The 26,127-nt window shown below is 42.9% G+C and overlaps 2 protein-coding genes across 4 annotated transcripts in view; one reads left to right on the top strand and one right to left on the bottom strand.

The window, feature by feature from the left end:
* magi3a (membrane associated guanylate kinase, WW and PDZ domain containing 3a) overlaps positions 1 to 1,120 on the bottom strand; it is a 439,861-nt gene extending 438,741 nt beyond the window's left edge. For both annotated transcript variants that reach the window (XM_060937472.1, XM_060937471.1), the window contains exon 1: positions 1 to 1,120. In XM_060937472.1, coding sequence (XP_060793455.1) covers positions 1 to 322 — 322 coding nt within the window. In that variant the 5' untranslated portion in view covers positions 323 to 1,120.
* On the top strand, positions 8 to 23,149 carry si:ch73-206d17.1 (tyrosine-protein kinase STYK1). Of its 2 annotated transcripts, XM_060937473.1 has the most exons (11): positions 8 to 1,195; positions 10,350 to 10,439; positions 12,190 to 12,264; positions 12,399 to 12,533; positions 14,382 to 14,543; positions 15,919 to 16,100; positions 16,178 to 16,264; positions 16,345 to 16,568; positions 16,887 to 16,927; positions 21,838 to 21,934; positions 22,092 to 23,149. In XM_060937473.1, exons 3-11 carry the CDS (start codon positions 12,222 to 12,224, stop codon positions 22,261 to 22,263), a joined length of 1,143 nt encoding a protein of 380 aa, XP_060793456.1. In that variant the 5' UTR covers positions 8 to 1,195; positions 10,350 to 10,439; positions 12,190 to 12,221; the 3' UTR covers positions 22,264 to 23,149. The 2 variants fall into 2 exon arrangements, with proteins under 2 accessions (XP_060793456.1, XP_060793457.1); XM_060937474.1 differs by lacking the exons at positions 8 to 1,195; positions 10,350 to 10,439 and having other exon boundaries at positions 12,082 to 12,264.
* Positions 23,150 to 26,127: the final 2,978 nt, after the last annotated feature.

The raw sequence follows: 26,127 nt of genomic DNA on the forward strand, positions 1-26,127 counted from the left end.
CCGGTTTGACGGTCTTGAGGCGCACGGGCTCCCGGAAGTGGCGGATGACGGCGAGTGTGTCGCGGTGCGTGAGGCCGCTGACGGGCGTGCCGTTCACCTCCAGCAGCACGTCTCCGGGACTCGGTGCTCGGCCCGCGTGCCACCGCAGCGCCCCCGCGGAGGAAGCAGCAGCCGCTAAGCCGTGGCTGATGTACGGAAACTCTCCGCGCTCGGCGCCGCCGCAGATCTCCAGCACGGAGCTGAGCTCCCCGCCGCCCCACGACACCGCGCTCTCCTGCACTTTGTTCGCCCAGTGCTTCTTCTTCTTCAGCGTCTTCGCCATCGGAAACGCGCGGTCCCGGCTCTCCAGCGGAAACGCACAGTCCCGGCTCCGGCTCTCCAGCGGAAACGCGCGGTCCCGGCTCCGGCTCTCCAGCGGAAACGCGCGGTCCCGGCTCCGGCTCTCCAGCGGAAACGCGCGGTCCCGGCTCCGGCTCTCCAGCGGAAACGCGCAGCTCCTGCTCTCGCGCGCCGCGCTGTCTGTTTGCTCCTCCAGGATGCGCTCGAGGCTCAGCACGCGCGTGCGGCGCTCGAGCTCGCGACTTCCATTACTTAACAGGTGGACAAACAAATCAATCAATAATCAATAAATAAACAAATAAATGCCTTCGGCAAAACAAAGTAAATGGAAGCGAATCCCTTCAGCACATCCGAGTCTCCTTTCTTCCTTCCTTCCTTCCTTTCTGTTTTTCCACGTAAACCAATTGGAGCCGGAGCGCGCGCCCTACATCACTGTTCCAGCCGGTGAACGAGAATTAAACTGTTTTTGTTTGTTTGTTTGTTTGTTTGTTCAAACCAGCGCCACAAAACCCAGTTCATTAATCAGAAGCGCGTATTCAGTGCACCTGCTTCTTCAATGCGAGAGCGAGTTCCCGGTGTACCGGGACATACCTGTCTCCTACAGACGCCTTCATGGACCGACCGACCGACGACCTGGGTTTGTTTGTTTGTTTGTTTGTTTGTTGTTTTCTTCTTGTCGCTGGACCGCGCACGCGCACAACTCTTTCTAAAGTGCATATAAAGCGCACGCGAGAACTTTGCCGCTCGTGCTCGCTTCGCTACTCTTTTTTTTTTTTCCCCAGCACAGAGACCGACTCCGGAAATGAGTGACGTCCAGCGCGACCAATAGCGAGAGAGGAAGAGGAGGAGGAGACAAGTAGGCGGGGCCTGTCACTTACGCAAACAACAGAGCCGCCATAACACCGCGTTAACTCTTTAATGACGGGCTGTGAATTCTGTGGATGTTCGGTGGCCACTTTATTAGGTACAGGAGCTCTACCTGACGCAGGGAGGCTCCTTGTGTAATTCAGGTTTGAATGAGTTCTGAATACTGATTGAGGTTAGCGCTGTCGCCTCACAGCAAGAAGGTCCTGGGTTCGAGCCCAGCGGCCGGCGAAGGCCTTTCTGTGTGGAGAAACCACGTGTCCGCATGGGTTTCCTCCGGGCGCTCTGGTTTCCCCCACAGTTTGGCTAATTGGTGGCTCTAAATTGACCGTAGGTGTGATTCAGACCCTCCAGGATTTTGCGATTTGCAACTTCAACACAAATTCAACCAATCCCCGTGAATTCAGGGCGGTGTTACAATTATATCCAATCACCGCAACTTTCCCGCAAATTTGACCAATCATTGGTGTCGTCTTGAGGTGACGTTGACAAACTACCTTCCGCCTTACTTCCGTGTATACGTTCAAGAGAAGCAGCATGTGCGAGCCAGTGTTTATGTAGGCTTAAATTCTGTTACTGAAAGTGTTATATTTTCAGTGAAGGGCTGTGCACACTTTACATTATTTTTTTTTTTTACTTAATACAAGAAATTAATGGATGCCAACATTTTTGCCAAAATGGTATTTTATTTTCCATTGTTTAGGCAGCTTCAGCATCATACTGTGAGATTCAGTTCAAATTGTTTTTTTTCTTCTATGAAGCCTGAGCCATTTATTTTATTAGTTTATAATTATTGTTTAATTTAGTCTTCAGGAGAGACTGCCTGCACACAGTACTAGTATTAATAGTTTTTTTTTCTTACATGAAAGCTGAGGCATTTATATTATATTTTAAGGTAACCTCATGTTGTGCTGTGAGGTTCTCTGCACTTTAACTTTTGAACCAACAGGAGCATTTGGATAAGTAAAGCCTATTTTTCTGCATTTTTGTAGTCCTGGTAATCTTTTATATTGGTAAAGTTGTTTATAGGACCATTTCTCAGTGTCTTTGTTTTTTTAATCAATAGTTTTTCAGTAATAACTTAATATTTAACATATCACTCAATTTTAATCACAAAGAGAGAAAATTGCAACAATTTCTCGCAACTTTCACTTCCTCCCGCAATGTAATCGCAACAAAAACCTAAAAAACACCGCAACTTTCATCGCAATTTTTTGGAAAAAAACCCCGCAACATCAGACATTTTAACCCGCAACAATCACAAAAAAGGACCGCGGAATCCTGGGGGGACTGGTGAAGGGTTGTCTGTGTCAGCCCTGCGATGACCTGGTGACTTGTCCATTGTCAACTGGGATAGGCTCCAGCTTGTCTGCGACCCTGTAGGACAGGATAAGCAGCTACAGAGGATGGATGGATGAATACTGATTGAATGGAAATGTTCAAGTTCAAAGTGTTGATTGTCATATGCACAGTAAGGGCATGTCCTCTTGCACAATGAAATTCTTAGTTCACCATGAACGCCAATTACAAATAAATAAGTGGAAGAAATAATACAAAGTAAAAAAAAAAAAAAACACCCAGTACAGTGTGATACAAAAATAAGGCAATGATGGGATGTAGCAGCAAAAAGGGCAGTAATGCGCAAACAAATGTAAACAGTCAAGGACAGTTTACAGGGAGGTAGTCCATGGTTATAGACTCCTGTCAGGAGTCTGATGGCGGAGGGAAAGAAAGAGTTCTTTAGTCTGACAGTCTTGCACGGTGATGTAGTGGTTAGCACTGTCGCCTCACAGCAAGAAGGTTCTGGGTTCAAGGCCAGCGAGGGCCTTTCTCTGTGGAGTTTGCATGTTCTCCCTGTGCCCAATCAACTTCAAGAACTGACTGTTCTCTTGCTGCCTAATACTGTCTATCCCACCCCTTGTGCCATTGTAACGAGATAATCAGTTATTCACTTCACCCATCAGTGGTTTTAAAGGGGCCAGCTTACCCTTCCCAGAAGCCTCTGCGCTAAGTAGCAAATGGCCATTTTCGATGCCATCGATCTTCCACTGTGTTACATTTGTCAATCCTGAGATCGAGATGCTGACCTCTTCCACTCCTCGGACCTGCCTGATCCATCCTGATGCCCTATGTCTGGCTGGAGTCTCATCACATTGCTCCTGTGGAGGATGGCCCCATACGGACAGTTGAAAGTCGCACTTGGAAGATGCTCTGGACACGTACAGTAATGCTTTTATGGCTGAGGACTACAGTTGACTTGCTAACTTTAGGACTGCGGTTGTCATGAACAGTTTTGCACTCAAGTTTCCATCAATGAAGAGTTATAACATCAACGAAACACTTTAACTTCATGTTAAAACTGTTAAAACTGTTATAATCACATTGTCTGTTATCGCCCAAATGAGGATGGGTTCCCTTTTGAGTCTGGTTCCTTTCGAGGTTTCTTCCTCATGTTGTCTGAGGGAGTTTTTCCTTGCCACCGTCGCCATAGGCTTGCTCATTGGGGATAGATTAGGGATATAAAATTAGTTCATGTTTAAAGTCATTCAAATTCTGTAAAGCTGCTTTGCGACAACGTCTATTGTTCAAAGCGCAATAAAAATAAACTTGACTTGAAAACATCATCTCATCTCATTATCTCTAGCCGCTTTATCCTGTTCTACAGGGTCGCAGGCAAGCTGGATCCTATCCCAGCTGACTACGGGCAAAAGGCGGGGTACACCCTGGACAAGTCGCCAGGTCATCACAGGGCTGACACATAGACAGATGCCCCTTTTCCACCAAAGCAGTTCCTGGGCTGGTTCGGGGCCAGTGGTTAGTTTGGAACCGGGTTTTCTGTTTCCACTGACAAAGAACTGGCTCTGGGGCCAGAAAAACCGGTTCCAGGCTAGCACCAACTCTCTGCTGGGCCAGAGGAAAGAACCGCTTACGTCAGCGGGTGGGCGGAGTTGTTAAGACCAAGAACAATAACAAGACCGCGAAAGATCGCCATTTTTAAGCAACGAGAAGCTGCAGCTGTACAAACGCGAAGTCATCCATTATTATTATTGTTGTTGCTGCTGCTTCTTCTGTGTTGTTTTTGCTTCAATATTCGCGCCAAGGCTTATGCAAACGTAGCGATGTAACTGACGTATACAGCGACGTAATGACGTGGCTTCCCTTAGCACCGCAAGCTATGGAAAAGCAAACTGGTTCTCAGCTGGCTCGTAAGTTGAACGAGTTGTGAACCAGCACCAGCACCGGCCCCGAACCAGCCCTGGAACTGATTTGGTGGAAAAGGGGTAACAGACAACCATTCACACCTACAGTCAATTTAGAGTCACCAGTTAACCTAACCTGCATGTCTTTGGACTGTGGGGGAAACCGGAGGAAACCCACGCAGACAACATGCAAACTCCGCACAGAAAGGCCCTCGCCGGCCACAGGGCTCGAACCCGGACCTTCTTGCTGTGAGGCGACAGCGCTAACCACTACACCACTTGAAAATTTGACATTTGAAAAACAATGCAGCAATGTCCTGGGCCATAAATCATAAACTGTAACGTGAAATTGAAGATGTTTTGCCAAAGTGGTTCTATTTCCCATTCTTTTGACCGATCCATTCTGTTTTTGTATGGTTATTCCATTGTAATGGACCAGAACTGGCCTTGGCCATCTCGTGGCCACAAAGGAAAGAAAATATCAGGCATAATGCGTTCAAAATTGTCTCATCTCATCTCTAGCCGCTTTATCCTTCTACAGGGTCGCAGGCAAGCTGGAGCCTATCCCAGCTGACTACGGGCGAAAGGCGGGGTACACCCTGGACAAGTCGCCAGGTCATCACAGGGCTGACACACAGACAACCATTCACACTCACATTCACACCTACAGTCAATTTAGAGTCACCAGTTAACCTAACCTGCATGTCTTTGGACTGTGGGGGAAACCGGAGCACCCGGAGGAAACCCACGCGGACAGCATGCAAACTCCGCACAGAAAGGCCCTCGCCGGCCACGGGGCTCGAACCCGGACCTTCTTGCTGTGAGGCGACAGTGCTAACCACTACACCACCATGCCGCCCGCGTTCAAAATTGTGTGCTCTTTATTAGCGAGGGTTTTGTTGCAAAGGCTCGGTGTTCAGAGAGCTAGCAGGGTCGCAGTCACATGCTTTCAAAATGCAGTGAAAAACAATGATTCTGGGAATGGTGAGCTGGCCCTTTTAAATGTTTTGATCAGCGGATACATGCAGTCAACAGTCAACTGAATGGCGGTTCTACCTACGGTGCCTGACATTATGCTGAGCAAAGCACAGGAATATTCCAAGTGTAGCTGCAGCGCCCCCTAGCGTTGGCACCGCATACAACACCGACCAGACAATGTGACTTGAAAGATACTGGTACTGTATATGCACTTTAATCTGACACTTTTTAATAAACATTTATTTTTGTTATATTAATCAGCATTGAGAAGTACATTAGAATGCAGTTTCGGTGAAGGAAAGAGTTTATTCATCAGTATTCTTCATGCATTCTTATTCAGTAACCACTTTCCCTGGTCCGGAATGTCATACCCTTTGGGGACCTGCCAGTCCATTACATGACTGCACACATGCACACACCCATTCACACCTGGTGGCTGAGTAGCCAAACCACCTACTGTAATGTTTTGGGAGGAAACCGGAGAACAACAAAGTGAACCTGATCATATTAAAGGAGGACACAGGATAGATCCTTTGCAAGACCAACTTTTGTCAAGTTATTGAAACTCTAAGCCTCAAAATCTATCACGTTGGACTGATTTTATATAAAGAACAACAGGTAAGTTGAGTTCTTACTTTAAAACATCATCTATTATACCTTGTAGTACTGAGCAAACATCCTTTTCTTGGAACTAGATTAAACTTAACAACAAAAGCATACACGTAAACTCCCCTAGTGTCTATATTTTACCTAAAACTGACAACTAGCAGCTTTATTTTTCTCCCAAGTGCCTGGTAATACCCCTTAAATACCCCTCACACTGTAGTTTCTACCATGGTGTGGACACATGGAGAACGTATGAAGGTCTAGAAGTGGAAGATGCTGTAATTTGAACCAATGTCCTCTATATATGTCCAAAAAAAGACATTATTATATCAATTTATGAACCAACATTTGCAGATAAAGTCTGTTTTTTTTTTCACCCAACCCCTAACTGCTTGGATCAGTGGTTCTCAAAGTGTAAAATGACCTCCAAGGATCTGTGAAGCACAACCAAGGAGTCCATGATTTTTTTTTTTTTTTAATTTACATACACGGGAGGATAAAATGACTTTCTGATAAATATTAGTTTTTCACTGTTGTTTAAGTCACCTTCAGATAGCACAGACATTAAACCACTCTGGAAGCTTTTCAGTAGGTTTATTGTTGCACTTCAAGTTTAAACAGCTGAACGATTTTCTTTCAAGATGTTGTGCAACAGTGCCACCTACTGCTCTATACAGGAAGTGTCCCAAATGCTCAGAAAAAACAAACAAAAAAAACCCCCAAAACTAATAATAAAATCCCGAATAAAAGGTGCATATAGTGTACCTTTTAAACTTTACTCTAAAAATAAACCATTTTTAAAGATGCAGTGTCGTCATATTTCCAGTATTTCCAATGCATCATAAAGGTGCCCTGAAGCACACCACCTCAATGGCAAGTCAAACTCAGTAAAACATCTCATCTCATTCATCTCATTATCTCTAGCCGCTTTATCCTGATCTACAGGGTCGCAGGCAAGCTGGAGCCTATCCCAGCTGACTACGGGCGAAAGGCGGGGTACACCCTGGACAAGTCGCCAGGTCATCACAGGGCTGACACATAGACACAGACAACCATTCACACTCACATTCACACCTACGGTCAATTTAGAGTCACCAGTTAACCTAACCTGCATGTCTTTGGACTGTGGGGGAAACCGGAGCACCCGGAGGAAACCCACACGGACATGGGGAGAACATGCAAACTCCACACAGAAAGGCCCTCGCCGGCCACGGGGCTCGAACCCGGACCTTCTTGCTGTGAGGCAACAGCGCTAACCACTACACCACCATGCCACCCTCAGTAAAACAATGATTTGTAAATAATTTTTGCACTCAAAACAATACAACAGCACATTATTTGATGTTTTACCTCATGAATTTTTTTTTTTTTTCAAAATAAACACACTTCAATTTTGATTCCTGCGACAAGTTTCAAAAAAAGTTAGGACAGTAAAGCAAACTGGCCCCATACGGACAGTTGAAAGTCGCACTTGGAAGATGCTCTGGACACGTACAGTAATGCTTTTATGGCTGAGGACTACAGTTGACTTGCTAACTTTAGGACTGTGGTTGTCATGAACAGTTTTGCACTCAAGTTTCCATCAATGAAGAGTTATAACATCAACGAAACACTTTAACTTCATGTTAAAACTGTTAAAAATGTTATAATCACATTGTCTGTTATCGCCCAAATGAGGGTGGGTTCCCTTTTGAGTCTGGTTCCTCTCGAGGTTTCTTCCTCATGTTGTCTGAGGGAGTTTTTCCTTGCCACCATCGCCATAGGCTTGCTCATTGGGGATAGATTAGGGATATAAAATTAGTTCATGTTTAAAGTCATTCAAATTCTGTAAAGCTGCTTTGTGACAACGTCTATTGTTCAAAGCGTGATAAAAATAAACTTGACTTGAAAACATCATCTCATTATCTCTAGCCGCTTTATCCTGTCCCACAGGGTCACAGGCAAGCTGGAGCCTATCCCAGCTGACTACGGGCGAAAGGCGGGGTACACCCTGGACAAGTCGCCAGGTCATCACAGGGCTGACACATAGACACAGACAACCATTCACATTCACACCTACGCTCAATTTAGAGTCACCAGTTAACCTAACCTGCATGTCTTTGGACTGTGGGGGAAACCAGAGCACCCGGAGGAAACCCATGTGGACAACATGCAAACTCCGCACAGAAAGGCCCTCACCGGCCACGGGGCTCGAACCTGGACCTTCTTGCTGTGAGGCGACAGCGCCAACCACTACACCACCGTGCCGCCCCAGTAAAGTATTTACCACTTTATACTGTTTCCATTCCTTCTCACAACACTGAAAAGACGTTAAAGACTGAAGACACCAAGTGATGAAGTGTTTCAGGTGTTATTTTGTCCCGTTCTTCCTGCAAACAGGTCTTAATGTGTGCGACAGTACAGGGTTGTCATCGTCATATTTTTCATTTCAAAATTCCCCACACATTCTCTATTAGGGACACCCTCTTCTTCCACAGCCCTGCCTTTGTAATGTGTGCAGAATATGGTTTTGCATTGTCTTGTTGAAATCTCCCTGGAAAAGATGTCGTCTTGAAGGCAGCATATGTTGCTCTAAAATCTCAGTGTACTTTTCTGCATTAATGTTCCATCACAGAAATGTAAGTTACCTTTACCAAGGGCACTGACACAACCCCATACCATGACACACCCTGGCTTTTGGACTTGTTCTTGGTAACAGTCTGGATGGTCCTTTTGGTCTTTGGTCCAGAGCACACAATGTCCATTTCTTCCAAAAAAGACCTGGAATACTGATTTGTCTGACCGCTATACATGTTTCCACTGTGTGATGGTCCATCCTAGATGCCTCCGAGCTCAGGGAAGTTGACATACGGCTTCCTTTTTGCACAGTAAAGTTTTAACTGGCATTTGTGGATGTAACTCCGTGTTGTAGAGCTTGACAAAGGTTTGCCTAAGCAATCCCAAGCCCGTGTGGTTATATCAGTTATAGATGAATGACGGTTCTTGATGCAGTGCCGTCTGAGGGATCGGAGATCACAGGTGTTCAGCTTAGGCTTGTGCCCTTGCCCTTTATGCGCTGAAATTCCTCCAGATTCTTTGAATCGTTTAATGATATTATGCCCCATAGAGGGTGAAATATCCAAATCTCTTCATATCTTTCCTTGAGGAACATTGTTTTTAAACATTTCAATCATTTTCTCACGCATTTGTTAACAAACTAGAGATCCTCATCCCATAGGCCTTCTCATAGACTAGGCCTTTCCTGGATACCGATTTTGTACCAAATTATGATTACAATCACCTGTTGACATCACTTGTTTCAAATCACATCATCATTATTTAATTGTTTTATCTCATTACTAGCCTGAAATTAGCCCCGTGCTAACTTTTTTGGAACGTGTTGCAGCCCCAAAACGCAGGAATAGATGTATATTAACAAACGAAATGACGTTGACCAGACAAAACATGAAATATCTTGGGTTCATACTGTCTACAATGAAATACAAGTCAAAGTAAATTTAGAAATCACTACTGCTTTCTTTTTTTATTTGCATTTTCCATATCGTCACAACTTTTTCTGATTTTGAGGATGTATTTTTACGACAGGTGAAGTGAATTACATTGATTTCATTATAGTGGCACTTGTCAAGGGATGGATATACAGTATTAGGCAGCAAGAGAACAGTCAGTTCGTGAAGTCGATGTGTTGGAAGCAGGAAAAATGGGCAAGTGTAAGGATCTGAGTGACTTTGACAAGGGCCAAATTGTGATGGCTAGATGACTGGGTCTGAACATCTCCAAAATGGCACATCTTGTGGGGTGTTCCCGGTATGCAGGGGTTAGTACCTACCAAAAGTAGTCCAAGGAAGGACAACTAGTGAACCGGTGACAGGGTCATGGGTGTTGAAGGCTCATTGATTCACATGGGCCACGAAGGCTAGCCCATATGGTCCAATCCCAACGAAAAGCTACTGTAGCACAAACTGCTGAAAAAGTTAATGCTGGCTAAAACAGAAAGGTGTCAGCATTGACTTTTTCAGCACTCTCCCTCCAATAGGGTGACTGTGTTTCTGTTGCGTGACTCCGAAGCCTGTAGATTTTAGTCCCTGGATAAGCAGGTGTTTTATTTACAGACGACAAACTCCTGCTTTAACTATCACACAGATGGATGTGGAGTAAATGTAAAACGAAGCCCTAATTACCACACTGTGTCACTGGTTCCATTACATCAGTTTGATATGAATTTAACTTCATTTACACACACTGCTCCAGTCCTGCTGCTGTAGTGTTCTTTCAGTAATTATTAACGGAGATAAAAATTCATACTCCTTCATGTTCACTGCTCTCAATGTCAAAATAAAGTCCTGCTTTCCTCTCTGGCAGGAACACTCTGCTCACTGTTTCTCTTTGCTCAGTTGTCAACCTGTGAAAACGAAGGACGGCTTTTCTTTCAAGGCCAAGGGTATGAGCAAGGTAGGAATCTTGTACCGTCAAGTTTGATTTGATTGGGACTGATATTATTATGTAGTCCACTTACACTTTACACGCTACACTTTAGAACAATGCACAATGTCCACATATATATTATATGGACGCGAGTGTTTTACTGGGAAATACACCACTTGTATTTTTCATACGAGCTCCATCCGGGACATGGAGAACCAAAACCGTGACATAAATCTCTATATGTCACACATGAGGAAATCGATGAATTGTTTTTGATAAATCCTTTTTGTTTGTGAATGTGTCGATATAATAAAAAGAAAATCACACGTTGGCTTGAAGGTATGAAGTTTATCTTCTCGTGTTGAAAAACTCATATTTTTCACAGTCACTTGCTAGTGTGGAAGTTTTACATCTCCGATGTGTCTCTTTTCCAGCTTTTCGATGTCCGTTGGTATGTTTTTCTCTTGTAAATATGCGTGAAGAATATCTAATGACGTTTTGGCAGCCTTTCAGGTGTTCAGCGCGTCTTCAGTTTATATATTTAGTGCTTAATCCTAGCACTGGATTAGCCTCGTCTTCTCTCTTTCCTACCTGACAAAGAAACGATTGTGCGCATGTGCAGCAGAAAAGTTTTGTCATTGGATCTTCGCAGGAGTTCTGACATGTGACGTCGTGTTGTCTTGACAATGTGCAATATTGTAACAATACTGCACTCTCATTCTCCACTGGGGAGAGTGGCGTAATACATGGAGGATAATAATAATAATAATAATAATAATTTAAATTTATATAGCGCCTTTCAAGAAACCCAAGGACGCTTTACAATAGAAGACAAAGAAAGAAAAAAAAAATATATATATATAATAAAAAATAAAAATAAAAGTAAAAACTCCACCAAGTAGGGGTCAGGATGTAATTCCCGTGGTGTAGCAGCCACAGTCCCACCAAAAGGCGCACGAAAACAAGTCTCACATCTCCAGCACCGCCGCCGCGACACCATGGATCCACAAAGCGAGCAGAGAAGCTCTGCCACGCAGAGCGCTGGTGTGTCCCAAACCGCCTGCACAGCCGCCACGACACCACTGAGCAACATCGCTCAGGACATCACGCCAAGCATTAAAGTGCAGAGCGCTAGACAACCATGATGTAAAATGAGCAACAAGCTCACTGCAGTCCATAGCTGGAAGCGCAGGCATCACCCACGGTGAACCAAGGCCTGGAGGGAACCGACGCCCAAAACTGGGTCCGGAGCTACACCACAACCGGTGGAGAAAACACTCAAACAAACATCAAACTACACAAACAAAAAAAAAATAGAAAAAGAAATAAAATAAAACAAAAAAGCTCCGGTTAAGCGATATGATGACAATATTGCATGCTATCAATAAACCCACTAGAAGGGAATAGAATGCATCTTTTTATTCCATGGAAAAAGTGTCCCGTATGTATAATAATTCCCGATATTTCACTCTGATGACGTCACTTCCAGTGACTTGTAAAAATGGTGAACCGGTTCAAAATTAAAATTCTTCGGATTAACTTGAGCATTTTTTTTTGTGGGTGTGTTCATATAATATAAAGAACATTACACAGTGGTACGAGGATATGAAGTTTATCTTCTCGCGTTGAAAAATATTTTCATTTGTTTGCATCACTGACTCGTGAAATATATTCACCACGCGAAGATCAACTTCATATCTTTGCATCACTGTGTAATATCCTCTATATACACAGCAGTTTGTGCAATGTCCTAAAGCTCTTTGCGTTTTCATCACAGCAGTCATGAGAGATGCTTAAGATAAACCACCAATGGATGTGCAGGTTACATGCAACGTCTCCAGCCTTGAATGTGGTAACCATGGTCACTATATTCCATGTGACATTTGTCAAGATCACTATATTACAATCAAAGAGTGATTGATTTGACTCTGACTTTAATTTAAAATGGCAAAGTGTGTGTGTGTGTGTGTGTGTGTGTGTGTGCAGGTCAATTAGCACTCATCATCATACCCAGTCTCCTGGCTCTTAGCACACTGATCATCGTAACTCAGATAATATGGAGCTTCTTAAAAAAGAAATCGTCAGTTCTGACATCCTCAGTTGTGTCTTTTGACCGAAATGGTGAGAAGTAAAACTTTTCTTTGCTGTTTGGTGTATGCTTCTGTAAGATAAACAGCTAGAACAATCATCAGTTCTGCTTCATATCACTTCATATAGCTTCCCTTAGCTCCAACATACACCATGATTTATAACAGGCATATAAGACTCTCGCTGGCCGTGCTGTGAAAATTGTGCATGCAGATGCTCATCTAAGTTTCCAAATCTGTCATTGCTTAGCTCTTGAATATTTTCTATCATTAAAAATCTTATAATCTCATCTCATTATCTCTAGCTGCTTCATCCTGTTCTATAGGGTCGCAGGTAAGCTGGAGCCTATCCCAGCTGACTACGGGCGAAAGGCGGGGTACACCCTGGACAAGTCGCCAGGTCATCACAGGGCTGACACATAGACACAGACAACCATTCACACTCACATTCACACCTACGATCAATTTAGAGTCACCAGTTAACCTAACCTGCATGTCTTTGGACTGTGGGGGAAACCGGAGCACCCGGAGGAAACCCACGCGGACACGGGGAGAACATGCAAACTCCACACAGAAAGGCCCTCGCCGGCCACGGGGCTCGAACCCGGACCTTCTTGCTGTGAGGTGACAGCGCTAACCACTACACCACCATGCCGCCGCTTATAATCTCTGCTTTCCAAAGAAATGTATCTCATTAAGATCTGTTAAGTACTTTGGGAGTAACGGCAGGTTGAAGTTGGTACGACAGTTCACTCTGCTCATGAGACGTCTGGAAACTGCCGGTGCTTTTCTTTTTGAGTCACGGGAAAGCGGTCAGGCTCTCTCTCTCTCTCTCTTCTGATTGGTTTCCGACTGGACTGGTTGTGAATATCAATCAGATAACTTTTATAGGGATGTTCTCTCACTGTTTCTGATGAAGTGTTCAGCAAAAATTTTCCATCTACCAGTTTTGATCTTATGATTCGTGGGAGACTTTCAGGCAAGTTTTGATAGCTTCACCTACTTATTTTTTCCAATCAAACTGATTCATGTAAATAAATAACTAGTTTAGAATATAACTGTAGTTGTTTTGATGAAACATATTGAGATCTTAGTGGTCAGAATGATATTTTAAAAAAACAGAAGTCAGAAACATGAGTGTCAGTTTCAATTCAATTAATGTGAATTGTTTATTGGATGTGGCTCACACAGTTTTTTTGAGGTTGAGAATCATTTCTATTCTGGCGGCACGGTGGTGTAGTGGTTAGCGCTGTTGCCTCACAGCAAGAAGGTCCTGGGTTCAAGCCCCGTGGCCGGCGAGGGCCTTTCTGTGCGGAGTTTGCATGTTCTCCCCGTGTCCGCGTGGGTTTCCTCCGGGTGCTCCGGTTTCCCCCACAGTCCAAAGACATGCAGGTTAGGTTAACTGGTGACTCTAAATTGACCGTAGGTGTGAATGTGAGTGTGAATGGTTGTCTGTGTCTATGTGTCAGCTCTGTGATGACCTGGCGACTTGTCCAGGGTGTACCCCGCCTTTCACCCGTAGTCAGCTGGGATAGGCTCCAGCTTGCCTGCGACCCTGTAGAACAGGATAAAGCGGCTACAAATAATGAGATGAGATGAGATGGTTAATGAGGCCCATTTTGGACCATGTGATCCTCATATAGAATATTATGGCAGTTTACTAAAAATTAAGCCGTTTTTTCCAATCTTTGGTTTGTAATATCTCAAGAAACCAGTTTCAAGCAATTTGGACTGAATTTGTATTTTTATCTGATATGCCTAATAATATTCTAGTATTTATTTGTCATAAACACACAATATGCTGCACTGCTTCTTATTTGTTTGCTTCACGACCCTCCTGCTCTGTACAAGAGTCTTCAGCCCTTTCTAACTGCACCTGCAGGTCTTCTACCTGGACACAATGCTCTGAGCTCATGGGAAATGCCCACCCACTGCATCCTGGAGGAGGTGGAGTTCCTGAAAAACGGCCGCTATGGGGATATCTGCAAGGGCCAATTAAAAAGAGATGGAGTTGCCACTGCAGTGATCATTAAAATGTTCAAAGGTATATGGAATACTATACAGGAAGTGCATATAAGAATTTATTTGTCAAAACAAACCCTGTGTGGTACAATGGTGCAGTGAGTCATGTTACGATGCATTCCAGTTATAGAGTTCCCAGTCAGACATGTCAACTGGAACGCTCCATGAAGTCGGATTTCCGACTCTTAATCTCTAAAGACCTCACCAACCCCGACTTCAAAATCCAAGATGGCTGCTCCGTGCATCAACAGTGTAAAAGCTGTAGCAGCCTAATATACTGTTTAATAACACTTCTGTTTTATTTGTGTCTCATTAAATCAGTCACACACAGTACTGTCCAACGTCTTTCTGTGGACATGCTGCTAACGTTGGGTTTGTATGCGCAAAACAGAGCAAAATGCATTGTTATCAACTGATAGCTAACAATGACCAACACTGCTAGAACTGGTTTTGCTACAATACAGTATATGGCGGTGTTGTAGCCGAGTCAGTAAACCTTGAGTCCGAGAGTCCAGTCTCAAGTCCTTAGTGTTCAAATCCGAGTCAAGTCCAAGTCATTAAAGAAAATTTCGAGTCGAGTCCGAGAACAAGACTCCAACTGCACCATTTGACGGTGGCTGTCGCTGCCTTTATGTGAAAGCGTCTCTGCTACTGTGTCAGACTAACGTTCCTGCTCGACTGCCCCGTTTTAGTTAATAGGCTACAGATAAAAAGCTTGTTCATCGCTCAGCAAGCCCCGCCCACTATCAACAGGGCCAATAACATGAGAGAGGGTTAACACTAGCTAGTTCATCGCTCAGCAAGCAAACCCCGCTATCAACAGAGCAATGAACACAGCGCGTCACTTCCTTCTCTGGGTGGAGTCTCGCCAAATGACGATTGAAGTTCGAGGTTGTCTCCGTCGTCTCCTTGATAGTTTTTCTACATATGGAACACTAGCAGTGCATTTTTTCCCACTGCACGAGAAGTCTGTATAAGCAAAGCGGACAATCCTAGGGGCTTCTCTCCAGGCATTTTAGCGCCATTAATGTTAGTTTGTTCCTGAACATGACGTATGTACAGGTGAATGTGCATTCTCTTGCATGAAATTAGTACAAAAATTAATGTAGATCTCAATATCTTATGCCAAATTATTATGGCATGTTATGAAAAAAAAAAGAAAAAATCAGAGTCCTCATCTGCAGTTTACGAGTTCAAGTCATCAGTGCTCAAGTCAAGTCACAAGTCTTTAAAATTAGGGCACGAGTCTAACTCAAGTCCAGATCCTGGACTCGAGTACTACAAGCCTGGTACATGGGACGTTAAATACAGCACACATTAAGTAAGATTATGTAAAATAGTTAGCAGATCTCCTGATTTGAGATATCATCGCATTGACATTCATGCGTCTGTTTCAGGAAGCCCAAACAATCATGAGGCAAAAGTGTTTGTGGACTTGGCACTGTTCTACTCAGCAGTTTGCAAACATGACAATCTGGTGCGAATGCTCTACTGCCAGACACAACGTTCTCCCATGTACTTGGTTTTCGAGAGGAGCACTCCTGGAAATCTGCTGCATTTCTTATGGAGCCTTCGAGAGGTAAGAATCGCAAGCAGGAAATAAATAGAGATTTTTATTTTTTAATGAAAAACTTTTGATTGATTTCCAATGTGCAGGGTGAGGGACGAGGGACGTGCCATCAAGAACAGTCTTTTTCGGAAAGATCTGTGTATTTAGTGGCCAAACAAGTGGCAACAGGTCTGGTACGTGTATTCCGACAATGTAGACCTACTGTTTGGAAGTTGTACTTGTAGGCTACAGTGCAGTGGTTTTCGTGCTTCAGGACTACCTGCTGTCAGAACACAGGCTTGTGCACGGGAACATCGCAGCATGCAACATGCTGATTGGCTCAGGGCTCCTGGTGAAAGTGTCCGGATTGGCCTTAGCCTTCGAGTCGAGGAAGACGGAGACGGAGACAGCGGGCAAGGAAGGGACAGCCGGAGTACCTCTGAAGTGGCAGGCACCAGAGAGACTCTTTAGACTTCCTGTTACGGCCAGGAGTGACGTGTGAGTCTTGTAACATGCTTTCCATTGCATACTTCCAATTTCTGACTGGTTTATTATTTGTTTAAATTTTACTCCATTAAAAAAAAAAGGAAAACCAAGTATTATATTGACACAATGCCTTATACAAGGTCTTACTGTGAGCGTCTTTGGAGTTTGAATTGATTTTGTTATAACATCTAAATTGAATTTGATGACGAATTTCACCTGATTATGAACTTTAGATGCTTCACATATTTTCTATCAGAGTGTCTAATCCTTTTATTTATTTATTTTTGTGCGATATTAATCTATATGACATTTTCTAATCTAATGTTGCAGGTGGTCTTTTGGAGTCCTCCTCTACGAGTTGATAACTTTAGGTAAGGTAATCCAGTTGACCTTCATCAATTATATGGCTGAAAGTTTGTGGACACCTAACCATTACACTTATATGCTTGTTGAACATCCCATTCCAAATTTAGTCCCCTTTTACTATTATATAATAACCATTCATTCATTCATTCATTCATTCATTCATTCAGCCTCCATTCTTCTGCGAAGGCTTTCCACTAGATTTTGGGGATTTGTGCTCATTCAGTTACAAGAGCATTAGTGAGGCATTAGTCAGGCACTGGGGTGCAGGTCATCTCAAAGGTGTTCAGTGATCTGTGCAAGACACTCAAGTTCTTCCAGTCCACATAGGGGAAGTTGGAGTCAATCCCAGCTGACTTTGGGTGAGAGGCGGGGTTCACCCTGGGAAGGTTGCCAATCTATTTCAGGGCTAACCATTCACACTCGGTTGACCGTCCTAATCCACAAACTCCACACATAAAGACCCCAGTCAGCCACGAGGTTCAAACCCAGAACCTTCTTGCTGTGAGGTGACAGTGCTACTCGCCGGGTGTCCAGATACTTTTTTCATATAGTGTATCTGGTTTATGTGGCAGTCTGAGAAACCAAGAGTGACAAATAATCTAATTTTGACCAAAACTTTTTTTCTTCTTCTTTCCACTCCGAGCCTTCAACTTTAAGAAGCTATCCACATATTTCATCAAAATGACAGATTATTTATTTATTTCTAATCTTGCCTCAACTGTCTGCCTGCAAAGATTATGTTGTGATAAGAAACACATCAGTACAAACAATCGTCAAAAAACCTTGCTAGCTGAGTGAGATTTCCTCACACAGCGTAGGTCACGCTTTGACATTCTCAAGTTGTTGGAGTGAAACGGACATAATCCGAATTGATTCAGTTTGCAAAGAGATACCAGACATTCAGACAGCTGGTAATGCTCTTGCGCTGTCATGTCATGATCATTATCATCATCAAAACATAGAAGAATCCATTACTGAGGACTATTCATTGTCAGCTGTCCATCACTAGCGATGATGACTGCTTCATTAGGATGCACAGAAACACAGATGGGCCGTGAGGCCTGCACTAGAGCTCCTCTCCTAATGAAGTGCCTTGCATAGTAAAGTAAGACAAACGATGTCATGCCCCATCGTGTTGTCTCTCTGGACCTCCAGACCTGATGCCAAGTGGTGCACAAAAGTGCCACAGACCTGACAGGTATGGAAGTTGCCCCGCAGTGACCACTGACTGGCTGAGTGATACCATCTGTTGGCCATTTGAGTGGCTTTTCCGCATGCCATCAGGTGGTGCACCACTGACCCTGTTGAGTTCATCTGCCACATTGCACCAAAAAGCTTCCTGCTGCCAGCGCTTTATTGGTGATGTACTATTTAACCCATAGCTGGAACCCAGGCAGGTGCTACCACTCTGGGTCAGAGCAGACCTGGGAGCAATGGTGATTAAGGGGTAACTCCACTTTCCCCAATACTCAAGTCCTCCTGGACCTGAGACTCACCACCGGTTGCAGTTTAAAGTCATACCCAGGAAGACTATTAACCCACCAAGGACAGCATGAACTGTGATCAGTTGAGTGAAGAGACCGTGAATGATCTTTCCCTCAAGTGATGAGACTGATGTGGATGATGGTGCATGATGCTGTTGATCATTTCACACTGTAAGTGTATCATTCTTTAATAAGGTCTCTCTTCCAAAAGTAGCTTTTCCAAAAGTAGATGAAGCTTTGATTATGGTGGTGAACAGGGTGTTTGCTTTTAATAGACCATCAGCTTAGTCATATACAGTGACTTGCAAAAGTATTCATCCCCCTTGGTATCTGTCCTGTTTTGTTGCATTACAAGCTAGAAATAAAATGGATTTTTGGAGGGTTAGCGCCATTTGATTTACACAACATGCCTACCACTTTAAAGGTACAAACTGTTTTTTTTTTTAAATTGTGACACAAACAATAATTAAGATGAAAAAACAGAAATCTGGAGTGTGCATAAGTATTCACCCCCTTTCGTATGAAACCCCTCAGTAAGAGCTGGTCCAACCAATTCACTTCATAAGTCACATAATTATTTGATTAAGATCCACCTGTGTGCGATCAAAGTGTCACATGAGCTGTCACATGATGTCTGTATAAATCAACCTGTTCTGGAAGGACTCTGACTTTGCAACACTACTAAGCAAGCAACATGAAACCCAAGGAGCCTCCAAACCGATTAGAGACGGGTTCATGCTGTCCTTGGTGTGTTAATAGTCCTCAGTAATGGATTCTTCAATGTTTTGATGATGATGATGACATGACAGCACAAGAGCATTATAGACATTGAGGTCTTCTGTCACATTACAAATTGGACCTCAACTGGATTGAAGTCTGGGCTTTGATTAGGCCATTCCAAGACATTTAAATGTAAAAATGGATTTTTTTGGGGGGGGTTAGCACCATTTGATTTACACGATATGCCTACCACTTTAAAGGTGAAAGTTGTTGTTTTATTGTGAGACAAACAAGCATTAAGATTAAAAAAACAAAAAACAGAAATCTAGAGTGTGCATAGGTATTCACCCCCACTCCCATCCCCCCAAGTCAATACTTTGTAGAGACACCTTTTGCTGCAATTACAGCTGCAAGTCTCTTGGGGTATGTCTCTATTAGCTTAGCACATCTAGCCACTGGGATTTTTGCCCATTCCTCAAGGCAAAACTGCTCCAACTCCTTCAAGTTAGATGGGTTGCGTTGGTGTACAGCAATTTTCAAGTTATGCCATAAATTGAGGTCTGGGCTTTGATTAGTCCAGGGGTTTTCAAAGTGTGGGAGAGTCAGCCCCCCCCTCGGAGAGCAAATAAACAACAGTGCCCCCTTACAATTTTTGTTGTTGCTATACTTAATGTTCCATTCGTATTTTTAAAAAATGGTTGTTGTACACATTTTTCTTTTTTTTCTTTTTTACATTTTAAACATCTGTGATTTTTAAAACATCTTGTTTTACACATTTTAAACATCTCATAGCATCGTTAGCTAGCACCTCTTGGCAGACAACACACTGTGGCAATAGAGCATCTTCAGATCCAGTCCATGAAAATCCAAACTCTAAATAATCGTGGTCATACTTCCTTCTTTTTTCAGTCCCCCCAGGATTTCACGGGCCTTTTTTGTGATTGTTGCGGGGGTTTTTCCAAAAAAATTGCGATGAAAGTTGCGGTGTTTTTAGGTTTTTGTTGCGATTACATTGCGGGAGGAAGTGAAAGTTGCGAGAAATTGTTGCGATTTTCTCTTTTTGTGATTAAAATTGAGTGATATGTTAAATATTAAGTTATTACCGAAAAACTATTGATTAAGAAAATAAAGACACTGAGAAATGGTCCTATAAACAACTTTACCAATATAAAAGATTACCAGGACTACAAAAATGCAGAAAAATAGGCTTTACTTATCCAAATGCTCCTGTTGGTTCAAAAGTTAAAGTGCAGAGAACCTCATAGCACAACATGAAGTTACCTTAAAATATAATATAAATGCCTCAGCTTTCATGTAAGAAAAAAAAATATTAATACTAGTACTGTGTGCAGGCAGTCTCTCCTGAAGACTAAATTAAACAATAATTATAAACTAATAAAATAAATGGCTCAGGCTTCACAGAAGAAAAAAACAACAATTTGAACAGAATCTCACAGTATGATGCTGAAGCTGCCGAAACAATGGAAAATAAAATACCATTTTGGGAAAAATGTTGGCATCCATTAATTTCTTGTATTAAGTAAAAAAAAATAATGTGAAGTGCGCACAGTCCTTCACTCTAAATATAACACACTTTCAGTAACAGAATTTAAGCCGATATAAACACTGACTCGCACATGCAGTGTTGCCAGATACTGCTGACGTTTTCCAGCCCAAAATATGTTCAAAACCTGCCAAAATGCACTTGAAACCGCCCAATCTGGCAACACTGCGCGCATGCTGCTTCTCTTGAACGTATACACGGAAGTAAAGCGGAAGGTAGTTTGTTGATGTCACCTCAAGACGACGCCAACGATTGGTCAAATTTGCGGGAAAGTTGCGGTGATTGGATATAATTGCAACACCGCCCTGAATTCGCGGGGATTGGTTGAATCGCAACATTGCGAAATCCTGGAGGGTCTGTTTTTTTGCTTGGCCCACACTCTGTCTCCTCACTCACTGTAGCTTTAGGTACTAAAAATCGATCCATTTTGTCTCTGGCAAAGGCTAGCTGAAGTTCGCTAAATGTCCGCAATAGTAACTTATTCTGGTTTATTTTTCCTCACGTTGCGGCCCCCCCCCGAAGAACTCTGGCGCCCCCTGGGGGGGGGGGGGGCACACTTTGAAAAGCCCTGGATTAGGCCATTCCAAGACATTTAAATATTTCCCTTTAAACCACTCCAGTGTAGCTTTAGCAGAATGTTTAGGGTCATTGTCCTGCTGGAATGTGGACCTTCATCCCAGTCTCAAACCTCTGGCCGACTCAAACAGGTTTTCCTCCAGAATTGCCCTGTATTTAGTGCCATCCATCTTTCCTTCAGTCCTGACCAACTTTCCTGTCCCTGCAGATGAAAAATATCCCCACAGCATGATGGGGATATTCACTGTAGGAATGGTGTTCTCAGGGTGATGGGTTTGCGCCACACATGGCATTTCCCATGATGGCCAAAAAGATAAATTTTGGTCCCATTTGACCAGAGAATCTTCCAGACCTCAATCCAATTGAGGTCCAGCTCGTAATGAGATACGAGATGTGAAACATATCGACCAAAGTTCAGGAAAATCTGTTGTTTTTGTTGAAAAGGTCAAAATTCCATAATGTGTTGGGTTTTCTCAGGCTGCCACACACTGAGAAATTTGAACACACTCATAAAAAGAACATTTCAGCAGTCATTTATTTAAGTCTCATATTGAGCCATTTCTTCTATAAGGTGCTCCTCCATTTCCCGAACTGGAGCCATCGGAGACATTCCTCGAAACTTTGGCCAATTACAAGCTGAAAAGACCTCCAAACTGTGGCGGGGCACTGTGAGTCAAATCTGTGGTGCAACAACCGCTCTTTCCATGTTGATCAGCCATACCCATTTACAAATCTGTACTTTTACTCATCATCTACATACAGTAAGAGAACAAGGGAACTGGAATTCAATGATGTTGCTGAAAGACCTTGTGATTTCTCCTCCAGGTTTGACCTCATGAAATATTGCTGCATGTGGAATTTTAAGGATCGCCCGGCTTATTCCGCGATCATCAGACTGCTGGAGTCGTACATTCACCTGGCTAATACTAAACCCCTCAGTGCAACACAACACATGGACATTTCTGAATACAGAAGGAAGGCGGGAGTTCCATCTTGAGTATTCAGAGCTGACGAATTAAGACTTGTGTCCAAAAGTAACGTCAATATTCTGTTCAACATCAAGCTGTTCAGAGTTGCTGGAGTTGATTTTCTGGCCTCCAAGATTATCAAATTATTCTTCTGTAAAATGATTTGAGATGGGATTTCTCAATCGCATCTAGACTATTACCTTTAAACACAAGCGCTTACGCTTGACACCTGATTTAAAAAAAAAGGTGTAAAATGTGACTGAAGAGCAAGAGTCAAATGTAGTATGATGTAACATGAAAGCAAGGGACGATATCTAATAAGAGTCTAGTATATTGCCAAAATATTATTGCATAAATATAGTCCTACATTTAGCAAATTTGGTTTCAATATGGCTCATTATTCAGCAGCTTGAAGTAATGGTTAGAGAAGCAGCTTTGGGACCAAAAGGTTGCCAGTTTGATTCCTTGGACCAGCAGGAATGGCTGAAGTGCCCTTGAGCAAGGTACCTGCTCCCCAGGCTACTCTGGGTATGTTGTATGTCACTCTGGCTAAGAGTGTCTGTTAAATGCCTGTTATAGAGTAGCACATGCTGCTATTTTTAAACAAAGAAATTATATATCTACACTACCATTCAAAAGTTTGGGGTCACTTTGAAATGTCCTTATTTTTGAAAGAAAAGCACTGTTCTTTTCAACGAAGATCACTTTAAACTAATCAGAAATACACTCTATCCATTGCTAATGTGGTAAATGACTATTCTAGCTGCAAATGTCTGGTTTTTGGTGCAATATCTCCATAGGTGTATAGAGGCCCATTTCCAGCAACTCTCACTCCAGTGTTCTAATGGTACAGTGTGTTTGCTCATTGCCTCAGAAGGCTAATGGATGATTAGAAAACCCTTGTACAATCATGTTAGCACAGCTGAAAACAGTTGAGCTCTTTAGAGAAGCTATAAAACTGACCTTCCTTTGAGCAGATTGAGTTTCTGGAGCATCACATTTGTGGGGTCGATTAAATGCTCAAAATGGCCAGAAAAATCTCATCTCATCTCATTATCTCTAGCCGCTTTATCCTTCTACAGGGTCGCAGGCAAGCTGGAGCCTATCCCAGCTGACTATGGGCGAAAGGCGGGGTACACCCTGGACAAGTCGCCAGGTCATCACAGGGCTGACACACAGACACAGACAACCATTCACACTCACATTCACACCTACGGTCAATTTAGAGTCACCAGTTAACCTAACCTGCATGTCTTTGGACTGTGGGGGAAACCGGAGCACCCGGAGGAAACCCACGCGGACACGGGGAGAACATGCAAACTCCGCACAGAAAGGCCCTCGCCGGCCCTGGGGCTCGAACCCAGGACCTTCTTGCTGTGAGGCAACAGTGCTAACCACTACACCACCGTGCCGCCCGGCCAGAAAAATGTCTTGACTATATTTTCTATTCATTTTACAACTTATGGTGGTAAATAAAAGTGTGACTTTTCATGGAAAACACAAAATTGTCTGGGTGACCCCAAACTTTTGAACGGTAGTGTATATCTCATGAGTTGACATAGTTTTGTTTAATTTATGTTGTCTAATTACTAAAAGAGTCTAGTATATTGCCACAATGTTATTGCATGAATAGTCCTGCTTCTTCTTCATCATCCCATAGCCAGTAAGGGCCACCACTGATGACCGTCCATCACTGGTGTGTCTAGGGCATTAAACTTGAGAGCCCGTCCGTCTCCAAGCTTGGCCAATTTAGAGTAGCCAGTTCGCCTAACTGCAGGTCTTTGAACTGTGGAGGAAACCAGAGCACCCAGGGAGAACATACAAACTCCACACAGAGAGGGCGCCCGTTGGCCATGAGGTTTGAACCCAGAACCTTCTTGCTGTGCGGCGACAGTGCTAATCACTACACTGCTGTGCCACCCTGAATAGTCCTATATCTAGCAAATTTGGTTTCAACATAGCTCATTATTCAGCAGCTTATAGAACAGCACTTGACCCAGCACATACTATTTTGCTTGCTTTTTTTTTTAAATAAAACATTTTTATATCTCATGGGCTGACATATAGTTTTGTTGTCATATATCCATCCATTATCCATACCCACTTATCCTGTGCAGGGTCGCAGGCAAACTGGAGTCTATCCCAGCTGACTAGGGGCAAGAGACTGGGTAAACCCTGGACAAGTTGCCAGATCATCGCAGGGCTGACACACAGAGACAAACATTTGTTGTCATATATTTTTGTTGAATTTATGCTGTCTAATTACTCAAAAAAGTCAACATTTTTAAATTCAGTGCACTCTCCTGTAAAGTACACGTGCCCAAGATTTGAAAAATAAGTTGACTGAGCTTTCATCCGCCATGCTTACAGCTTTATTTAAGTCTTGTTCATCATTTTATTGATAAAACTTCAGTCCTCAAGAGATGAGTGACTTGAATGAAGATGCTGCGATGTCTTCAGTGTGAAAAAACAAACCTTTCTGTGCACTATAAAAGGATGATGCCATTTTGCTATTTATGAATTCATTAATTATGTCATATTTGTGTATTTATTATTCCAAATGGCATTTGGTGTAGTTTTTTTTATGTATTTACAGCCCAGAACATGAAAATCAGTGTCACTTGTGTGTTGTAGTTACATCAAACTGTCAGACAGTAGCGCTGGACTTAATACTTCTCCTCAGTTAATCTGATATCACACAAGAACAAGTGTTGCCAGGCAAAACAAACCTCACCCGGCAGCACTTATTTTACACCTATAAGTTGATAATGGTAATATTTCTCAATCATCAGCTGTCAGGTTAAATGTCCTATGAAAATCTATGACCTTGAGTTTGACATTTCAAAGTCTTTCAAGGTCAAAGGTCATGGTGGCAACTGAAAGCCCATATAGGACTTCTTATATGTTGATAATGGTAAACATCTGGCTATCATTAACCATTTTAAAGTTATAGCCCTTTGAAAACCCATGACCTTGAGTTTGACCTTTCAAGGTCACTCAAGGTCAAAGATCATGGTGCCAAATTAAAGCCCATATGGCACTTCCTATAAGTTGATAGTGGTAAATATCTGTCTACCATCAACCGTTTTCAAGTTATAGCCCTCTGAAAATTCGTGACCTTGAGTTTGACCTTTCAAGATCACTCAAAGTCAAAGATCATGGTGCCAAATGAACGGCCATATGGGAGTTCCTACATGCTCATAATAGTAAACATCTATCTATCGGCAACCGTTTTTGAGTTATAATAGAAAATGTTATTTTGACCAATGACCTTGACCCCCCCGACCTTTAACCCCCAACCGCTACAGAGACTGCCCAAGCTACCCCATCAAGCAGCATATGGTTGGAAGCAGAATTGAAAGATGCACATTTTGGTTTGGGGTTGACGTCAAAATAATGAATTTGAAGAAAGTTATCGTAAAAAAAATGATTTTGACTTTTCTGGTGACCTTGACCTGATTACCCCTAAAATTTAATCAGGTAATCTACAGACTATTGCCCACTTACCCTGAAAATTTGAAGTCAATCGGTGCAGCTGCCTAGATGCTAAATTGTTAACAGACACACAAACAAACAAACAAACAGCACTGATTACAATACCTCGCCCCGCTGACTCCATTGCAGGCGAGGTAAAAACGGGCTGTTTTAAGCAAATCCCGCCTCACAGCTGTGCCTCTTACGCAACTCTCTGAATAGCGTTTAAGTGTGTAAAGGTCTGAATAATGATGTGCACAGTTTCAGTAATAAATCCTCACTACACAGGTCCACGGTCTCAAATAAACATTTCTGTACAAACTTGGCTCCTGTCATGCTTGGAGGATGTGCTTTTTTTTTTTTTTTAAATCAAAATCAATTTCAATCCAGAAATTACATGAATGAAAGTTATTCGAGCA

The sequence above is a fragment of the Neoarius graeffei genome, chromosome 13, assembly GCF_027579695.1.
Source record: "Neoarius graeffei isolate fNeoGra1 chromosome 13, fNeoGra1.pri, whole genome shotgun sequence".
Taxonomy (NCBI): Eukaryota; Metazoa; Chordata; class Actinopteri; order Siluriformes; family Ariidae; genus Neoarius; species Neoarius graeffei.